Source organism: Notolepis coatsorum, assembly GCF_963971535.1.
Source record: "Notolepis coatsorum genome assembly, chromosome: 3".
Lineage (NCBI taxonomy): Eukaryota > Metazoa > Chordata > Actinopteri > Aulopiformes > Paralepididae > Notolepis > Notolepis coatsorum.
In genome coordinates this window covers 82,806,029-82,821,028 of record NC_140167.1, presented here as the reverse complement: position 1 = coordinate 82,821,028, position 15,000 = coordinate 82,806,029, and the positions used below count along the sequence as shown (strand labels likewise).

The following is a 15,000-nucleotide window of genomic DNA, read 5'->3' as shown; positions in this document are numbered from 1 at the left end:
CTCTGTCTCTCTCTCTCTCTCTCTGTCTCTCTCTCTCTCTCTCTCTCTGTCTCTCTCTCTCTCTGTCTCTCCCTCTCTCTGTCTCTCTCTCTCTGTCTCTCTCTCTCTCTGTCCCCGCCAGCCGCCTTCACTATGATCGGGACGTCCAACCACCTGTCGGACCGCTGCTCCCAGTTTGCCATCCCCTCCCTGTGCCACTTTGCCTTCCCCACCTGCGACCGCAGCTCCGGCACGGAGAGGCCCCGGGACCTCTGCAAGGACGAGTGCGAGATCCTGGAGAACGACCTGTGCAAGACGGAGTACATCATCGCACGTTCGAACCCCATCATCCTGAAGAGGCTGAAGCTCCCGAACTGCGACGACCTGGCGGCTTACGACAGCCCAGAGGCCGCAAACTGCCTCCGCATAGGGATCCCCATGGCTGAGCCTATTAACAAGAGTAAGTCAAGTCAAATCAAATCCATATGTATTTGCAAAGCCCGAGATCACAAGGTAATGTCCCCATGGGCTGGACAAGTCTCTTCTTTAAACAAGTCAAGAAGAAACATCACAATAAATCAAGAACAAAAAAACCACCATAAAATCCAAATATGCGACACTCCCAGACATGCCCCGATGAAGATGAGGAACAAACTCACTAAAAACCTAGCAATAGGAAAATAGCAGCACAGGTGGTGTGGAGGAGAGAAGACTCATTTGGGCTGTTCAAATGGGTAATAATATTATTTTATTTTATTTTATTTTATTTTATTAGGAAAACCACAGTATCTGCACTCCAGAGGATTGCACTTAAAAGCATTACTTAAAACACTTATTTCCAAAGTGGTCCTCGATGGAAAACATAAAAACACAGTAAAAACACAATACAAAAAAAAAAAAAAAAAAAACAATAAAAACACAATAAAAACAAGACATAAAATACGTTTCGTATCCTGCACTACACTAAGAGAAGATGGGGAATTTTTTTTAATCTCAAACCTACACTTCTTCCCAAAGAAGCGCCTTTACCTTTGTTTTAAAAAACGCATTAGTCTGGCTTTGCTTGATGTGCGAAGGCAGGCTGTTCCACATGGAGATACCAGTGTAGAAAAAGAGTTTCTGGCCGTCTTACTCTTAACATCAGGAACACAGCAGGACATAATGCTGGCTCTTGTGTTACAGTGGTGTTTATTACTTACCATGTCTACATTTGAGGACATGTACTGTGGGGCTCTACCATTAACTATATCATACATGTGGTTTAGTTTTAATTGTTTGACTCTCTCCTCGACTGGTAATAACCCTACTCTTTTCCTTTCTGTGGGACCGACATGAGTCCTGGGAGGAGCATTTAGCTTGTATCGTTCTGTGCAACATGTCATTAAAAAATAGACTATTAAAATAGTCTTTGAATCTAAATATACTTTCTTTGTGTTGATTTTACATTAATTCCATGATTTTACTCAAGTAAATATATGTTACGAGCTTCAGTCTTAAGTAGAAAAATGATATTTTTCATCTAGATTAATCTAGATTAATTACAGAAAATTGTGAGATTAATTAGTTAATTTTTTTTAATCTATTGACAGCACTAATATACATATACATGTAATAAAACACATACATGCAATAGCAACTAAGGTACATAAGAATTATATATATTTTTTTATAAAATAGAGCTAAGAACAACAACAACAAAAGAAAAAGCACAGGGAAACGAGCGCTGGTATGAAAACAAGATGAAGGCTAAATGTCAAGGCTCTGAGCTCAAAATATCATATTATATTCCATCTGGATGAATGTATGTATTCTGCTCGGAGGTTACAAGTAAGTAACAAGTAAGGTTACTGTTAAAGGTGCTATAGATAACATTTTTATTTTGAATATAATATCCACAGAGCTGTTGGTTGGGTGGATCAGTATGATGTCATTTTATAAGCATTATTTAAAGCTTTAGATTGAAATCATGGAAACAGAACATTACATCATTGTCCTCTAAACCAGTGGTTCCCAACCTTTTTCCCCCCAGGGACCCCCAAACATCTCTGATGAAATTCGCGGACCCCCTCCTAATAAGATACCATAAAATACTTTTTTTTTTTTCATTTTAATAACAAACTGCTTATACACAGGCATATGCATCACAATTAGACCCACTATGCTTCTTTGACTTGTGCCTTCAATCAACAAATCTCATCTTGCACCATATGCATTTCAAAATGTTTGGCCAATATTCAAATGCTGTATTCATCCTCTCAAATCAGGCCCTAATGGTGAACGGTTTGCATTTATGGAACAAATCAATGCAACAAATTAAACTAAATATGAGACAGGAAATTCCAATCAGTAGCAGAGAGAATCTGTCCTAGCTGGGTTTAATACCTTTTTTTTGTCATTTTAATAACAAACTGCTTATACACAGGCATATGCATCACAATTAGACCCACTATGCTTCTTTAACTTGTGCCTTCAATCAACAAATCTCATCTTGCACCATATGCATTTCAAAATGTTTGGCCAATATTCAAATCCTGTATTCATCCTCTCAAATCAATCCCTAATGGTGAACGGTTTGCATTTATGGAACAAATTAATGCAACAAATTAAACTAAATATGAGACAGGAAATTCCAATCAGTAGCAGAGAGAATCTGTCCTAGCTGGGTTTAATACCTTTTTTTTGTCATTTTAATAACAAACTGCTTATACACAGGCATATGCACCATAATTAGACCCACTATGCTTCTTTGACTTGTGCCTTCAATCAACAAATCTAATCTTGCACCTTATGTATTTCAAAATTTTGGCCAATATTCAAATCCTGTATTCATCCTCTCAAATCAGGCCCTAATGGTGAACGGTTTGCATTTATGTTGAATGAAGTAAGAATCCACTGCAGTAAAAATATCCTCACCTCGAGTGGTGGTAGTAAGGTTGACTGACATGAGAATGTCCTGCTTCAGATCCTCATTTTCAATATATTGCACATAAACGATGAGCACAGCCTCGTCTGCGACAGTTGTAGTTTCATCAAGTTGTATGGCAAATGGACCCTTTCTAAGCTTTTCTGACAGCTGCTGCTCGCAATCACTTGACATCTTATCAATTCGGTATTTCACTACATTGTTCGAGAGTGGTACTGATTTTAGTTTATCCGCCACCTGTGGGCCGCACAGTTTCTAAACCATTTTGATGCAGGCTGGTTTGATGAGCTGCTCGCCAATATTGTGCGGTTTCTTTGCTTTTGCAATTAAAAGCGAACACTCAAAGGAGGCTTCGGTAGCCTTCTGTAAATCACTGCCACCCCTGCTCCACGCTACTCTAACATCAACAGGCTTGTTCGCCTTGAGAGACTGTTCTTTCCTCCGAAAAAAGTCTGGATCCTTCCCAACGGTTTCTGGGTGCTTAGACGCCTGATGTCTCTTCAGCTTGCTGGGCTTCAGGCTCGAGTTTGCCAACTTTTCTCCACAAATCACACACTCAGGTCGTTTGTCTGGTCCCTCAGTGAAGCCCATGGTGATGTAATTTTCGCGATTGCTGTAGGTCCTAACTTTTTTTGCAGATGAGCTGCCATCATCTCCTTTTCGTTTGTCACACATTTTCGCCTCTGGCGGCTGACTGCAGACGAGCCGAGAAAGTTAACTAGCGTGCTAGGCTAGCTACAGAAAGTGATACAGTCAACTGATTCGCGTTTTAGCGGCTACCCGGTAGCCTACTGTTAACATTCAAAAATCATGTCTAGATGTTTATTTATTTATCTTTATTTTTTTATTGTAGTGGAGAGACTATTCATGCTTCTGATGATAAAAAAAATAATAACAATAAAAAAAAAAAAAAGAAAAAAAAAAAAACTCAAATCATCTGTGGTCTGGCGGACCCCCTGCGCCCCCTGGCGGACCCCCAGGGGGTCCGCGGACCCCAGGTTGGGAATCACTGCTCTAAACCCTGATATGGGCTATGTTCACACTGCACACGAAAGTGGCCCAAATCTGATTTCCTTGCTCATCTCTCTCTCTCTCTCTCTCTCTCTCTCTCTCTCTCTCTCTCTCTCTCTCTCTCTCTCTCTCTCTCTCTCTCTCTCCCCCCCCAGACCACAAGTGTTTCAACAGCAGTGGTGTTGACTACCGCGGGACCTCCAGTGTGACTAAGTCTGGTCGTCAGTGCCAGCCGTGGAACTCCCAGTACCCCCACAGCCACGCCTACCTGGCGGTGCGCTACGCGGAGCTAAACGGGGGCCACTCCTACTGCCGTAACCCCGGCAACAAGCACGAGGGCCCCTGGTGCTTCACGCTGGACGAGGGCGTCCGCATGGAGCTCTGTGACATACCCATCTGTGGTGAGAGGCTATTACTGCACTATACTATGCTATTTTATTTTATTTTTTTCATTTTTTCTGTATTTTGCTCCCATCCCAATTTAGTTGTTATGCCAATTCCCTTCCTGGTCGTTGCGCGCATTGCCCCACTGTCGGCCTAGGGAGGGTGTAGAACTACCACATGCCTCCTCCGATACATGTGGAGTCAGCCAGCCGCTTCTTTTCACCTGACAGCGAGGACTCTCACTGGGGGAATGTAACGCGTGCAGAGGTTCACGCTATTTCCCCCCGATCCCCTCCCTGCTGAACAGGCGCCCCGACCGACCAGTAGGAGCCGCAGTTTACAACAACCAGGACACATACCCCGCCGGCTTCCCACCCGCTAACACTGCCAATTGTGTTAGTAGGGACGACTGACCAAGCCGGAGGTACCGCTGACTGCTGGATTCGATCCCAGAGTCTCTGCGTGGTAGGCGAGTGCATTCTCCACTGCGCTACCCAGCCGCCCTATACTATGCTACTTTAGTGTAGTTTAGTTTAGTTTAGTTTAAGTGTAGTGTGTAGTGTAGTGTGGTGTTACACCAGGTCAGGTCACAATGCTAGCTCTAGTGGTGACCATGTTGGTGTTACACAGGTCACAATGCTAGCTCTAGTGTGGTGACCATGTTGGTGTTACACAGGTCACAATGCTAGCTCTAGTGTGGTGACCATGTTGGTGTTACACAGGTCACAATGCTAGCTCTAGTGGTGACCATGTTGGTGTTACACAGGTCACAATGCTAGCTCTAGTGTTGACCATGTTGGTGTTACACAGGTCACAATGCTAGCTCTAGTGTTGACCATGTTGGTGTTACACAGGTCACAATGCTAGCTCTAGTGTGGTGACCATGTTGGTGTTACACAGGTCACAATGCTAGCTCTAGTGTGGTGACCATGTTGGTGTTACACAGGTCACAATGCTAGCTCTAGTGGTGACCATGTTGGTGTTACACAGGTCACAATGCTAGCTCTAGTGTTGACCATGTTGGTGTTACACAGGTCACAATGCTAGCTCTAGTGGTGACCATGTTGGTGTTACACAGGTCACAATGCTAGCTCTAGTGGTGACCATGTTGGTGTTACACAGGTCGCAATGCTAGCTCTAGTGGTGACCATGTTGGTGTTACACCAGGTCACAATGCTAGCTCTAGTGGTGACCATGTTGTTGTTACACAGGTCACAATGCTAGCTCTAGTGGTGACCATGTTGGTGTTACACCAGGTCACAATGCTAGCTCTAGTGGTGACCATGTTGGTGTTACACCAGGTCACAATGCTAGCTCTAGTGGTGACCATGTTGTTGTTACACAGGTCACAATGCTAGCTCTAGTGGTGACCATGTTGGTGTTACACCAGGTCACAATGCTAGCTATAGTGGTGACCATGTTGTTGTTACACAGGTCACAATGCTAGCTCTAGTGGTGACCATGTTGGTGTTACACCAGGTCACAATGCTAGCTCTAGTGGTGACCATGTTGGTGTTACACAGGTCACAATGCTAGCTCTAGTGGTGACCATGTTGGTGTTACACAGGTCACAATGCTAGCTCTAGTGGTGACCATGTTGGTGTTACACAGGTCACAATGCTAGCTCTAGTGTTGACCATGTTGGTGTTACACAGGTCACAATGCTAGCTCTAGTGGTGACCATGTTGGTGTTACACAGGTCACAATGCTAGCTCTAGTGGTGACCATGTTGGTGTTACACGGGTCACAATGCTAGCTCTAGTGGTGACCATGTTGGTGTTACACAGGTCACAATGCTAGCTCTAGTGTTGACCATGTTGGTGTTACACAGGTCACAATGCTAGCTCTAGTGGTGACCATGTTGGTGTTACACAGGTCACAATGCTAGCTCTAGTGGTGACCATGTTGGTGTTACACGGGTCACAATGCTAGCTCTAGTGGTGACCATGTTGGTGTTACACAGGTCACAATGCTAGCTCTAGTGGTGACCATGTTGGTGTTACACAGGTCACAATGCTAGCTCTAGTGTTGACCATGTTGGTGTTACACAGGTCACAATGCTAGCTCTAGTGGTGACCATGTTGGTGTTACACAGGTCACAATGCTAGCTGTAGTGTGGTGACCATGTTGGTGTTACACAGGTCACAATGCTAGCTGTAGTGTGGTGACCATGTTGGTGTTATACCAGGTCACAATGCTAGCTCTAGTGGTGACCATGTTGGTGTTACACAGGTCACAATGCTAGCTGTAGTGGTGACCATGTTGGTGTTACACAGGTCACAATGCTAGCTGTAGTGTGGTGACCATGTTGGTGTTACACCAGGTCACAATGCTAGCTCTAGTGGTGACCATGTTGGTGTTACACAGGTCGCAATGCTAGCTCTAGTGGTGACCATGTTGGTGTTACACAGGTCGCAATGCTAGCTCTAGTGGTGACCATGTTGGTGTTACACAGGTCACAATGCTAGCTCTAGTGGTGACCATGTTGGTGTTACACAGGTCACAATGCTAGCTCTAGTGGTGACCATGTTGGTGTTACACAGGTCGCAATGCTAGCTCTAGTGGTGACCATGTTGTTGTTACACAGGTCACAATGCTAGCTCTAGTGGTGACCATGTTGGTGTTACACAGGTCACAATGCTAGTTCTAGTGGTGACCATGTTGGTGTTACACAGGTCACAATGCTAGCTCTAGTGTTGACCATGTTGGTGTTACACAGGTCACAATGCTAGCTCTAGTGGTGACCATGTTGGTGTTACACCGGGTCACAATGCTAGCTCTAGTGGTGACCATGTTGGTGTTACACCAGGTCACAATGCTAGCTCTAGTGTGGTCACAATGCTAGCTGTAGTGTGCTTCTCTCTCGTCACGTGTGTTCTCTCTCGTCACGTGTGTTCTCTCTCCTCACGTGTGTTCTCTCTCGTCACGTGTGTTCTCTCTCCTCACGTGTGTTCTCCCTCGTCACGTGTGTTCTCTCTCCTCACGTGTGTTCTCCGTCGTCACGTGTGTTCTCCCTCGTCACGTGTGTTCTCTCTCACGTGTCCACAGACTACAAGGAGACGCGCGGCGGCAGCAACATGGAGATCCTCTACATCCTGGTACCGAGCGTGGCCATCCCACTGTCCATCGCCCTGCTCTTCTTCTTCATCTGCGTCTGCCGCAACACCCAGAAGTCCTCCAGCCCCCCCGCCCCGCGCCAGCCCAAACCGGTGCGAGGGCAGAACGTGGAGATGTCCATGCTCACCGCCACCTACAAGCCCAAGGTAAGACCGCCGCGTTTCTGTTGGAACATAATGGTACGAGGGACGGCTGGGTAGCGTAGAGGTCTAAGCACTAGGAGCGGCTGGGTAGTGTAGAGGTCTAAACACTAGAGCGGCTGGGTAGTGTAGAGGTCTAAACACTAGAGCGGCTGGGTAGTGTAGAGGTCTAAGCACTAGGAGCGGCTGGGTAGTGTAGAGGTCTAAACACTAGAGCGGCTGGGTAGTGTAGAGGTCTAAGCACTAGGAGTGGCTGGGTAGCGTAGAGGTCTAAGCACTAGGAGCGGCTGGGTAGTGTAGAGGTCTAAGCACTAGGAGCGGCTGGGTAGTGTAGAGGTCTAAGCACTAGGAGCAGCTGGGTAGTGTAGAGGTCTAAACACTAGGAGCGGCTGGGTAGTGTAGAGGTCTAAGCACTAGGAGCGGCTGGGTAGTGTAGAGGTCTAAACACTAGAGCGGCTGGGTAGTGTAGAGGTCTAAGCACTAGGAGCGGCTGGGTAGTGTAGAGGTCTAAGCACTAGGAGCGGCTGGGTAGTGTAGAGGTCTAAACACTAGAGCGGCTGGGTAGTGTAGAGGTCTAAGCACTAGGAGTGGCTGGGTAGTGTAGAGGTCTAAGCACTAGGAGTGGCTGGGTAGTGTAGAGGTCTAAGCACTAGGAGTGGCTGGGTAGTGTAGAGGTCTAACCGGAGGTGTGGGGGACACAGGAGTAGACTGGAGCTGCTGGTAGATGGCATCGATCTTGGTTTGGAAGAATTCCGTGAATCTGTTGCAGAGATCGAAGGAGGTGGTCTGGAGGTGGTTGTCAGGGGGCTGGAGGAGTTTGGTGATGGTGGAGAAGAGGGCTTTGGAATTCCCTTGGCCTATATATATATATATATATATCTCACTCTCTCTCTCTCTCTCTCTCTCTCTCTCTCTCTCTCTCTCTCTCTCTCTCTCTCTCTCTCTCTCTCTCTCTCTCTCTCTCTCTGGACACATGGAGATAATAAGCTATCCTAACAGACAGCCTCTGTCTGACTGACTCATCATTATAGTCTCTATTGCATTCCTCGCATAGACAGCAGCACACGCCGCAAGACACACACACACACACACACACACACACACACACTATACGTACACACACACACACATTCACTACACGCACATTGTTTTCTACATTCATTTCCTTAACCTTAACCTAACCCTTATTCTAACCCTAACTGACCTTAACCTAACCCTCATTTGAACCCTAACTAACCTTAACCTAACCATTATTCAAATTTTTAACCCTAACTAACCTTAACCTAACCCTTATTCTAACCCTAACTAACCTGAACCTAACCCTTATTCTAACCCTAACTAACCTGAACCTAACATCGTCCTCTTTTTAATAGCTTATCTTTCTATCCTTCTGGGGACATTTCATCCTAGACATACAGTAGATGTTCAAGAGCACACACACACACACACACACACACACACACACACACACACACACACACACACACACACACACACACACACACACACACACACACACACACACATCCACACGCACACACTCACTTTAAACAAACAACACACTGCAGCACCCACTCTCCACACTTTAGAACACCTAAACACACTTTATATTTATTGGTAAAGGATTTGCACTACAACTCATACACCTTACTGTAAATTGTACCTAAATTGTACCTCATCCCATTTCTGCTTTGCACTATATAGTATTGTATATTAGTATATTGCATAGTATATTGTATATTGTATGGTAACTCAGTTACTTCTAGTCTGCATCGAACATTGTACATATGTCTATACTGAACACTGTGACCTCTATTTTTACTTCTTTTTACATGCTACTTTATTTTATTTCATACTTATCTTGTCTAGCACAGTCTCTGGAGCGTAACAGTAAGAAGCATTTTGTATAAAAGTATTCTGTACTTCTGTATGACAACTATTAAAGAAACTTGAAGCTTGAAACTAGCCTGCAGTGAGTGTACTATTATGACTGAGAAAGTCATACAGAGTATCGTGGGGGCTATGAACACTGTGTGTGTGTGTGTGTGTGTGTGTGTGTGTGTGTGTGTGTGTGTGTGTGTGTGTGTGTGTGTGTGTGTGTGTGTGTGTGTGTGTGTGTGTGTGTGTGTGTGTGTGTGTGTGTGTGTGTGTGTGTGTGTGTGTGTGTGTGTGTGTGTGTGTGTGTGTGTGTGTGTGTGTGTGTGTGTGTGTGTGTGTGTGTGTGTGTGTGTGTGTGTGTGTGTGTGTGTGTGTGTGTGTGTGTGTGTGTGTGTGTGTGCGTGCGTGCGTGCGTGTGTTCTCCTGCTAGTCTCTGATGGATATCATTTGAACTCAGCAGGCATAGGAATTTCTCTCTCTCTCTCTCTCTCTCTCTCTCTCTCTCTGATCTGTCCACCCTGCCCTTCTCTGCTGGACATCTCAGGATCTGTATTTCTCTCTCTCTCCCTCTCTTTATTCCTCATGTCTGAATTTACATCACATTGCATTTCAAAAGATAAATGTGCCAAACCTCTGTGTAGCGGCCAAGCAGGTAAAACACAAAGCACAAGCGTTACTCTTCCCGCGGTGCATCGTTTGCCAGATCCAGAAATATAACACCATTTCTGTATATATTTCTCATCATCACATAGCAACTGCTGTATCTTCCAACATGGAGGACAGATTCTAAACATGCCGTGGTTGGCCTCTATTGTATTGTATGAAGTACTGTTGTCTCCCAGTGTTCAAAAGCCTCTAGGACAGTGGTTCTCAAACTACGGGTCGCGACCAAAAGTGGGGTTGCGGGTAGGTGACGGCACAACAACAACAACAACAACAACAACAACAACAACATAAAAAAAAATGATGAGCCCAACTCAAATCAAGTTTTCCACCTGGCAGCTGTGTGTATTTGCCATGTCTTGCCCCTTCATCAACGCAGATTTTCCTTGCAGACAAAAACAACCCATTGGCAGAGAAATGTGCTGATAATGAATGGCTGGCACGGCTGGGATATCTAGCCGACATCTTTGACCGCCTCCATGCGTTGAATCTGGGACTACAAGGTCGGGACACAGACCTGTTTGGACTCGCAGCTCAAATGGAGAGCTGGATTAAGAAACAACGTTAGTGGCACTCCAGGATAATCAGAGATTTTGGGGTATTTACTCTGCTTGATGGCTTTTTGGAGGAACAGAATGTTGCAAAAAATGATTTGAAGCCCATCATCTGTAGCCACATAGAAGGGCTCATTGAACTAGGGCTGTCTTAAATACTTCAAAGCTTCGTTCGATGGGCATGGGATTCGAATATGAAAATAAAATTCGATTATTTAAAAAAATATATATGATTTTTTTTATTTTTTATTTTTTTGCTAAATCAACTCTGCCTCTCTTTAACTACTGTACAACAAGCAATGCTGTTTGTTATTTAAGATGAGGTCGGACTCGGCACTGACAGATTTGTGTTTTATAAAGCCTCAAATCTCTGCCCCGAAGCTTCGAATTCCAAAAAATGATTCGAAGGTCAGCCCTACATTGAACATTTCAGAACTATTTTCCCGAAAGAGAGAGCACGGAAAACTGGATCCAAGATCCGTTCATTACGCAGGACACAACAGGCTTCCCACTGTCTGAGCAGGAGGCGCTCAGTGGTCTTTCGTGTGACGAGCTACTGAAAGTCAAGTTCACTGGACAGGCCCTCGCAAAGTTCTGGATATCAGTCCTGAACGTAGGGTGACCAGGTGTCCCCCTTTTGGTTGTACTGTCCCACCATTTGAGACCGCGTCCCACATATTGAGAGGATGTCCCTCTTTTCGAAGCAAAAAAAAAATATATCGAACACAAGACATTCCTGTCAAGTGATAAAGTTTGAATATTTAAAGGTTAGGTGGTAACAAGCCGGCTGCCAGTGCCAAGATGAATGTGGAGAGATATAATTCTGTATTTAATTTGTATTTATTTTGATTTAACCTTTATCTATTTGGTGAAGACGAGTTATTAAATTTACATTATCTATCTGTCCCACTTTGTCCCACTTTGTCCCACCAAAATCTTACTGTTGTCCTGCTTTTGGACTTTTTGCATCTGGTCACCCGGCTGAACGAGTACCCAGTGTTGTGTAATGCTGTGCTGAGAAAGCTTGTCCCTTCACATCCACATACCTCATTAATAAAAAATAAATACAGATCTCGCCTCAGAGTAGAAGCGGATCTCTTTCCCAGCACAACGCAGCCACGTATCATGGAACTGTTCAAATGTACAAGCACATCCTTCCCATTAAGTTATTTTTGAAAAGCGCATGTGAACGCAATCTTCCCTCTTCTCAGTGTCACGGTTTCCCAGCAGGCGTTGCCCCAGGGTCACCCAGGGGTTGCTGCCTATGGCTGCACACTTATCACTTGCATACAGTACACACACACACACACACACACACACACACACACACACACACACACACACACACACACACACACACACACACACACACACACACACACACACACACACACACACACACACACACACACACACACCATCACCAACACCACTATAAACACACAACCACAAAAATAAAACACATACCACCAGCATCACTACCACCGCTAACACACACTACCACCACAAACACACACAGACACACAGACAGACAAACAGACAGACAGACACACACAGACAGACGCACACCCGTGACCGTGTTGGTGTGAGGACGACGTGAGGCCCAGCGGGAGGGGGGGTAGAGGAGGAGGGAGGGAGTCTTAACTAAAACCATGTGTCCCTTTCATAACTCCAGTGATATCCCCCCTCACTGACTCACTGAGCACCGCCCTCTTAAAGGAACATACCCTCACTGACTCACTGAGCACCACCCTCTTAAAGGAACATACCCTCACTGACTCACTGAGCACCGCCCTCTTAAAGGAACATACCCTCACTGACTCACTGAGCACCGCCCTCTTAAAGGAACATACCCTCACTGACTCACTGAGCACCGCCCTCTTAAAGGAACATACCCTCACTGACTCACCAGCACCGCCCTCTTAAAGGAACATACCCTCACTGACTCTCCAGCACCGCCCTCTTAAAGGAACATACCCTCACTGACTCACTGAGCACCGCCCTCTTAAAGGAACATACCCTCACTGACTCACTGAGCACCGCCCTCTTAAAGGAACATACCCTCACTGACTCACCAGCACCGCCCTCTTAAAGGAACATACCCTCACTGACTCACTGAGCACCACCCTCTTAAAGGAACATACCCTCACTGACTCACTGAGCACCGCCCTCTTAAAGGAACATACCCTCACTGACTCACTGAGCACCACCCTCTTAAAGGAACATACCCTCACTGACTCACCAGCACCACCCTCTTAAAGGAACATACCCTCACTGACTCTCCAGCACCGCCCTCTTAAAGGAACATACCCTCACTGACTCACTGAGCACCGCCCTCTTAAAGGAACATACCCTCACTGACTCTCCAGCACCGCCCTCTTAAAGGAACATACCCTCACTGACTCACCAGCACCACCCTCTTAAAGGAACATACCCTCACTGACTCACTGAGCACCGCCCTCTTAAAGGAACATACCCTCACTGACTCACTGAGCACTGCCCTCTTAAAGGAACATACCCTCACTGACTCACTGAGCACCGCCCTCTTAAAGGAACATACCCTCACTGACTACTGAGCACCGCCCTCTTAAAGGAACATACCCTCACTGACTCTCCAGCACCGCCCTCTTAAAGGAACATACCCTCACTGACTCACCAGCACCGCCCTCTTAAAGGAACATACCCTCACTGACTCACCAGCACCGCCCTCTTAAAGGAACATACCCTCACTGACTCAACAGCACCACCCTCTTAAAGGAACATACCCTCACTGACTCACCAGCACCGCCCTCTTAAAGGAACATACCCTCACTGACTCACCAGCACCGCCCTCTTAAAGGAACATACCCTCACTGACTCACCAGCACCGCCCTCTTAAAGGAACATACCCTCACTGACTCACCAGCACCGCCCTCTTAAAGGAACATACCCTCACTGACTCACCAGCACCGCCCTCTTAAAGGAACATACCCTCACTGACTCACTGAGCACCGCCCTCTTAAAGGAACATACCCTCACTGACTCACCAGCACCGCCCTCTTAAAGGAACATACCCTCACTGACTCACCAGCACCGCCCTCTTAAAGGAACATACCCTCACTGACTCACCAGCACCGCCCTCTTAAAGGAACATACCCTCACTGACTCACCAGCACCGCCCTCTTAAAGGAACATACCCTCACTGACTCACTGAGCACCGCCCTCTTAAAGGAACATACCCTCACTGACTCACCAGCACCGCCCTCTTAAAGGAACATACCCTCACTGACTCTCCAGCACCGCCCTCTTAAAGGAACATACCCTCACTGACTCTCCAGCACCGCCCTCTTAAAGGAACATACCGTCTAAATCCCCTGACCCTCCTCCTGAGCTCTGTTTACTTTTCTTTTATTAACTCATTCTGCGCCGGTCCAAGCCCCATTTCATGGGTGCATGAGGAAGGATAATAACGATAATCTAGCATTGATTTCAGGAAGATTCGAAAAATTACAACGTGATAACTGGATTTCACTAAAGGGCTATTATCGTGTCTTTTCCTGGGATTACTAAGAATCACCCAAACGGTATAAAACGGAAATGTACGGATGAAAAAATTATCTGTTTTTTGCATGTTGACCAGAAGTTGACAATCGACCGGTGTTATTAGATCCATAGCTATAATATTTCATATATTTTAAGCACTCGCAAGTTTCGCAGTCTCCCCATTGACTTACAGCGATGGCGTTCTACCCAGAAGGTAAACAGCGACCCCTGGCGCTGAATGAGTTAAAGGGGAACTATTTTGCTATTTCTTTCACTATTCTGGCAATTTTACACTATTCCTGTGAGTCTATGGAACACATCTGTACGTTTTTTTCTCTCCAAAAAATTCATTGTTTTGTATTTTTAATCAAGTACTTTGGTGCACCACTTTCTGCCCTGCAAGTTTTTGGCTGGGCTCTGCCCATACTCGCTATGTGCTTTGAGTGACAGTCACCCAGATAACTTGAGAGAGAGAGAGAGAGAGAGAGAGAGAGAGAGAGAGAGAGAGAGAGAGAGAGAGAGAGAGAGAGAGAGAGAGAGAGAGAGAGAGAGAGAGAGAGACTCTCGAGTCGCAAGTGTGTGTGTCAAAAGCAGGGGGAGAGACAGAGGAGAGATTGCTCCGAGACTTGCACCATATGAGAGCCTCTCTCTATCTGTCTGATAGAATGGCTTGGTTTAGTGGGGGAGGATCTTGTGTCAGCTGAACTGGAGGAATGCGCCTGAATGAGAATTTCACACCTAGTCAGTGTTGGTACAACCCCACATTGCTAGAAAACAATGCAAACCACTGGAAAATGCCATTTATAAGATAGGGGACCTTTAAACATGC

The 15,000-nt window shown here is 45.8% G+C and overlaps 1 protein-coding gene across 1 annotated transcript in view; it reads left to right on the top strand.

Moving 5' to 3' along the window:
- Positions 1-15,000, top strand: part of ror1 (receptor tyrosine kinase-like orphan receptor 1) — a 275,320-nt gene that overhangs the window by 250,053 nt on the left and 10,267 nt on the right. The window contains 3 exon segments of the mRNA XM_084309728.1: positions 122-439; positions 4,069-4,314; positions 7,346-7,560. Of these exon segments, the coding sequence (XP_084165854.1) occupies positions 122-439; positions 4,069-4,314; positions 7,346-7,560 (779 nt within the window).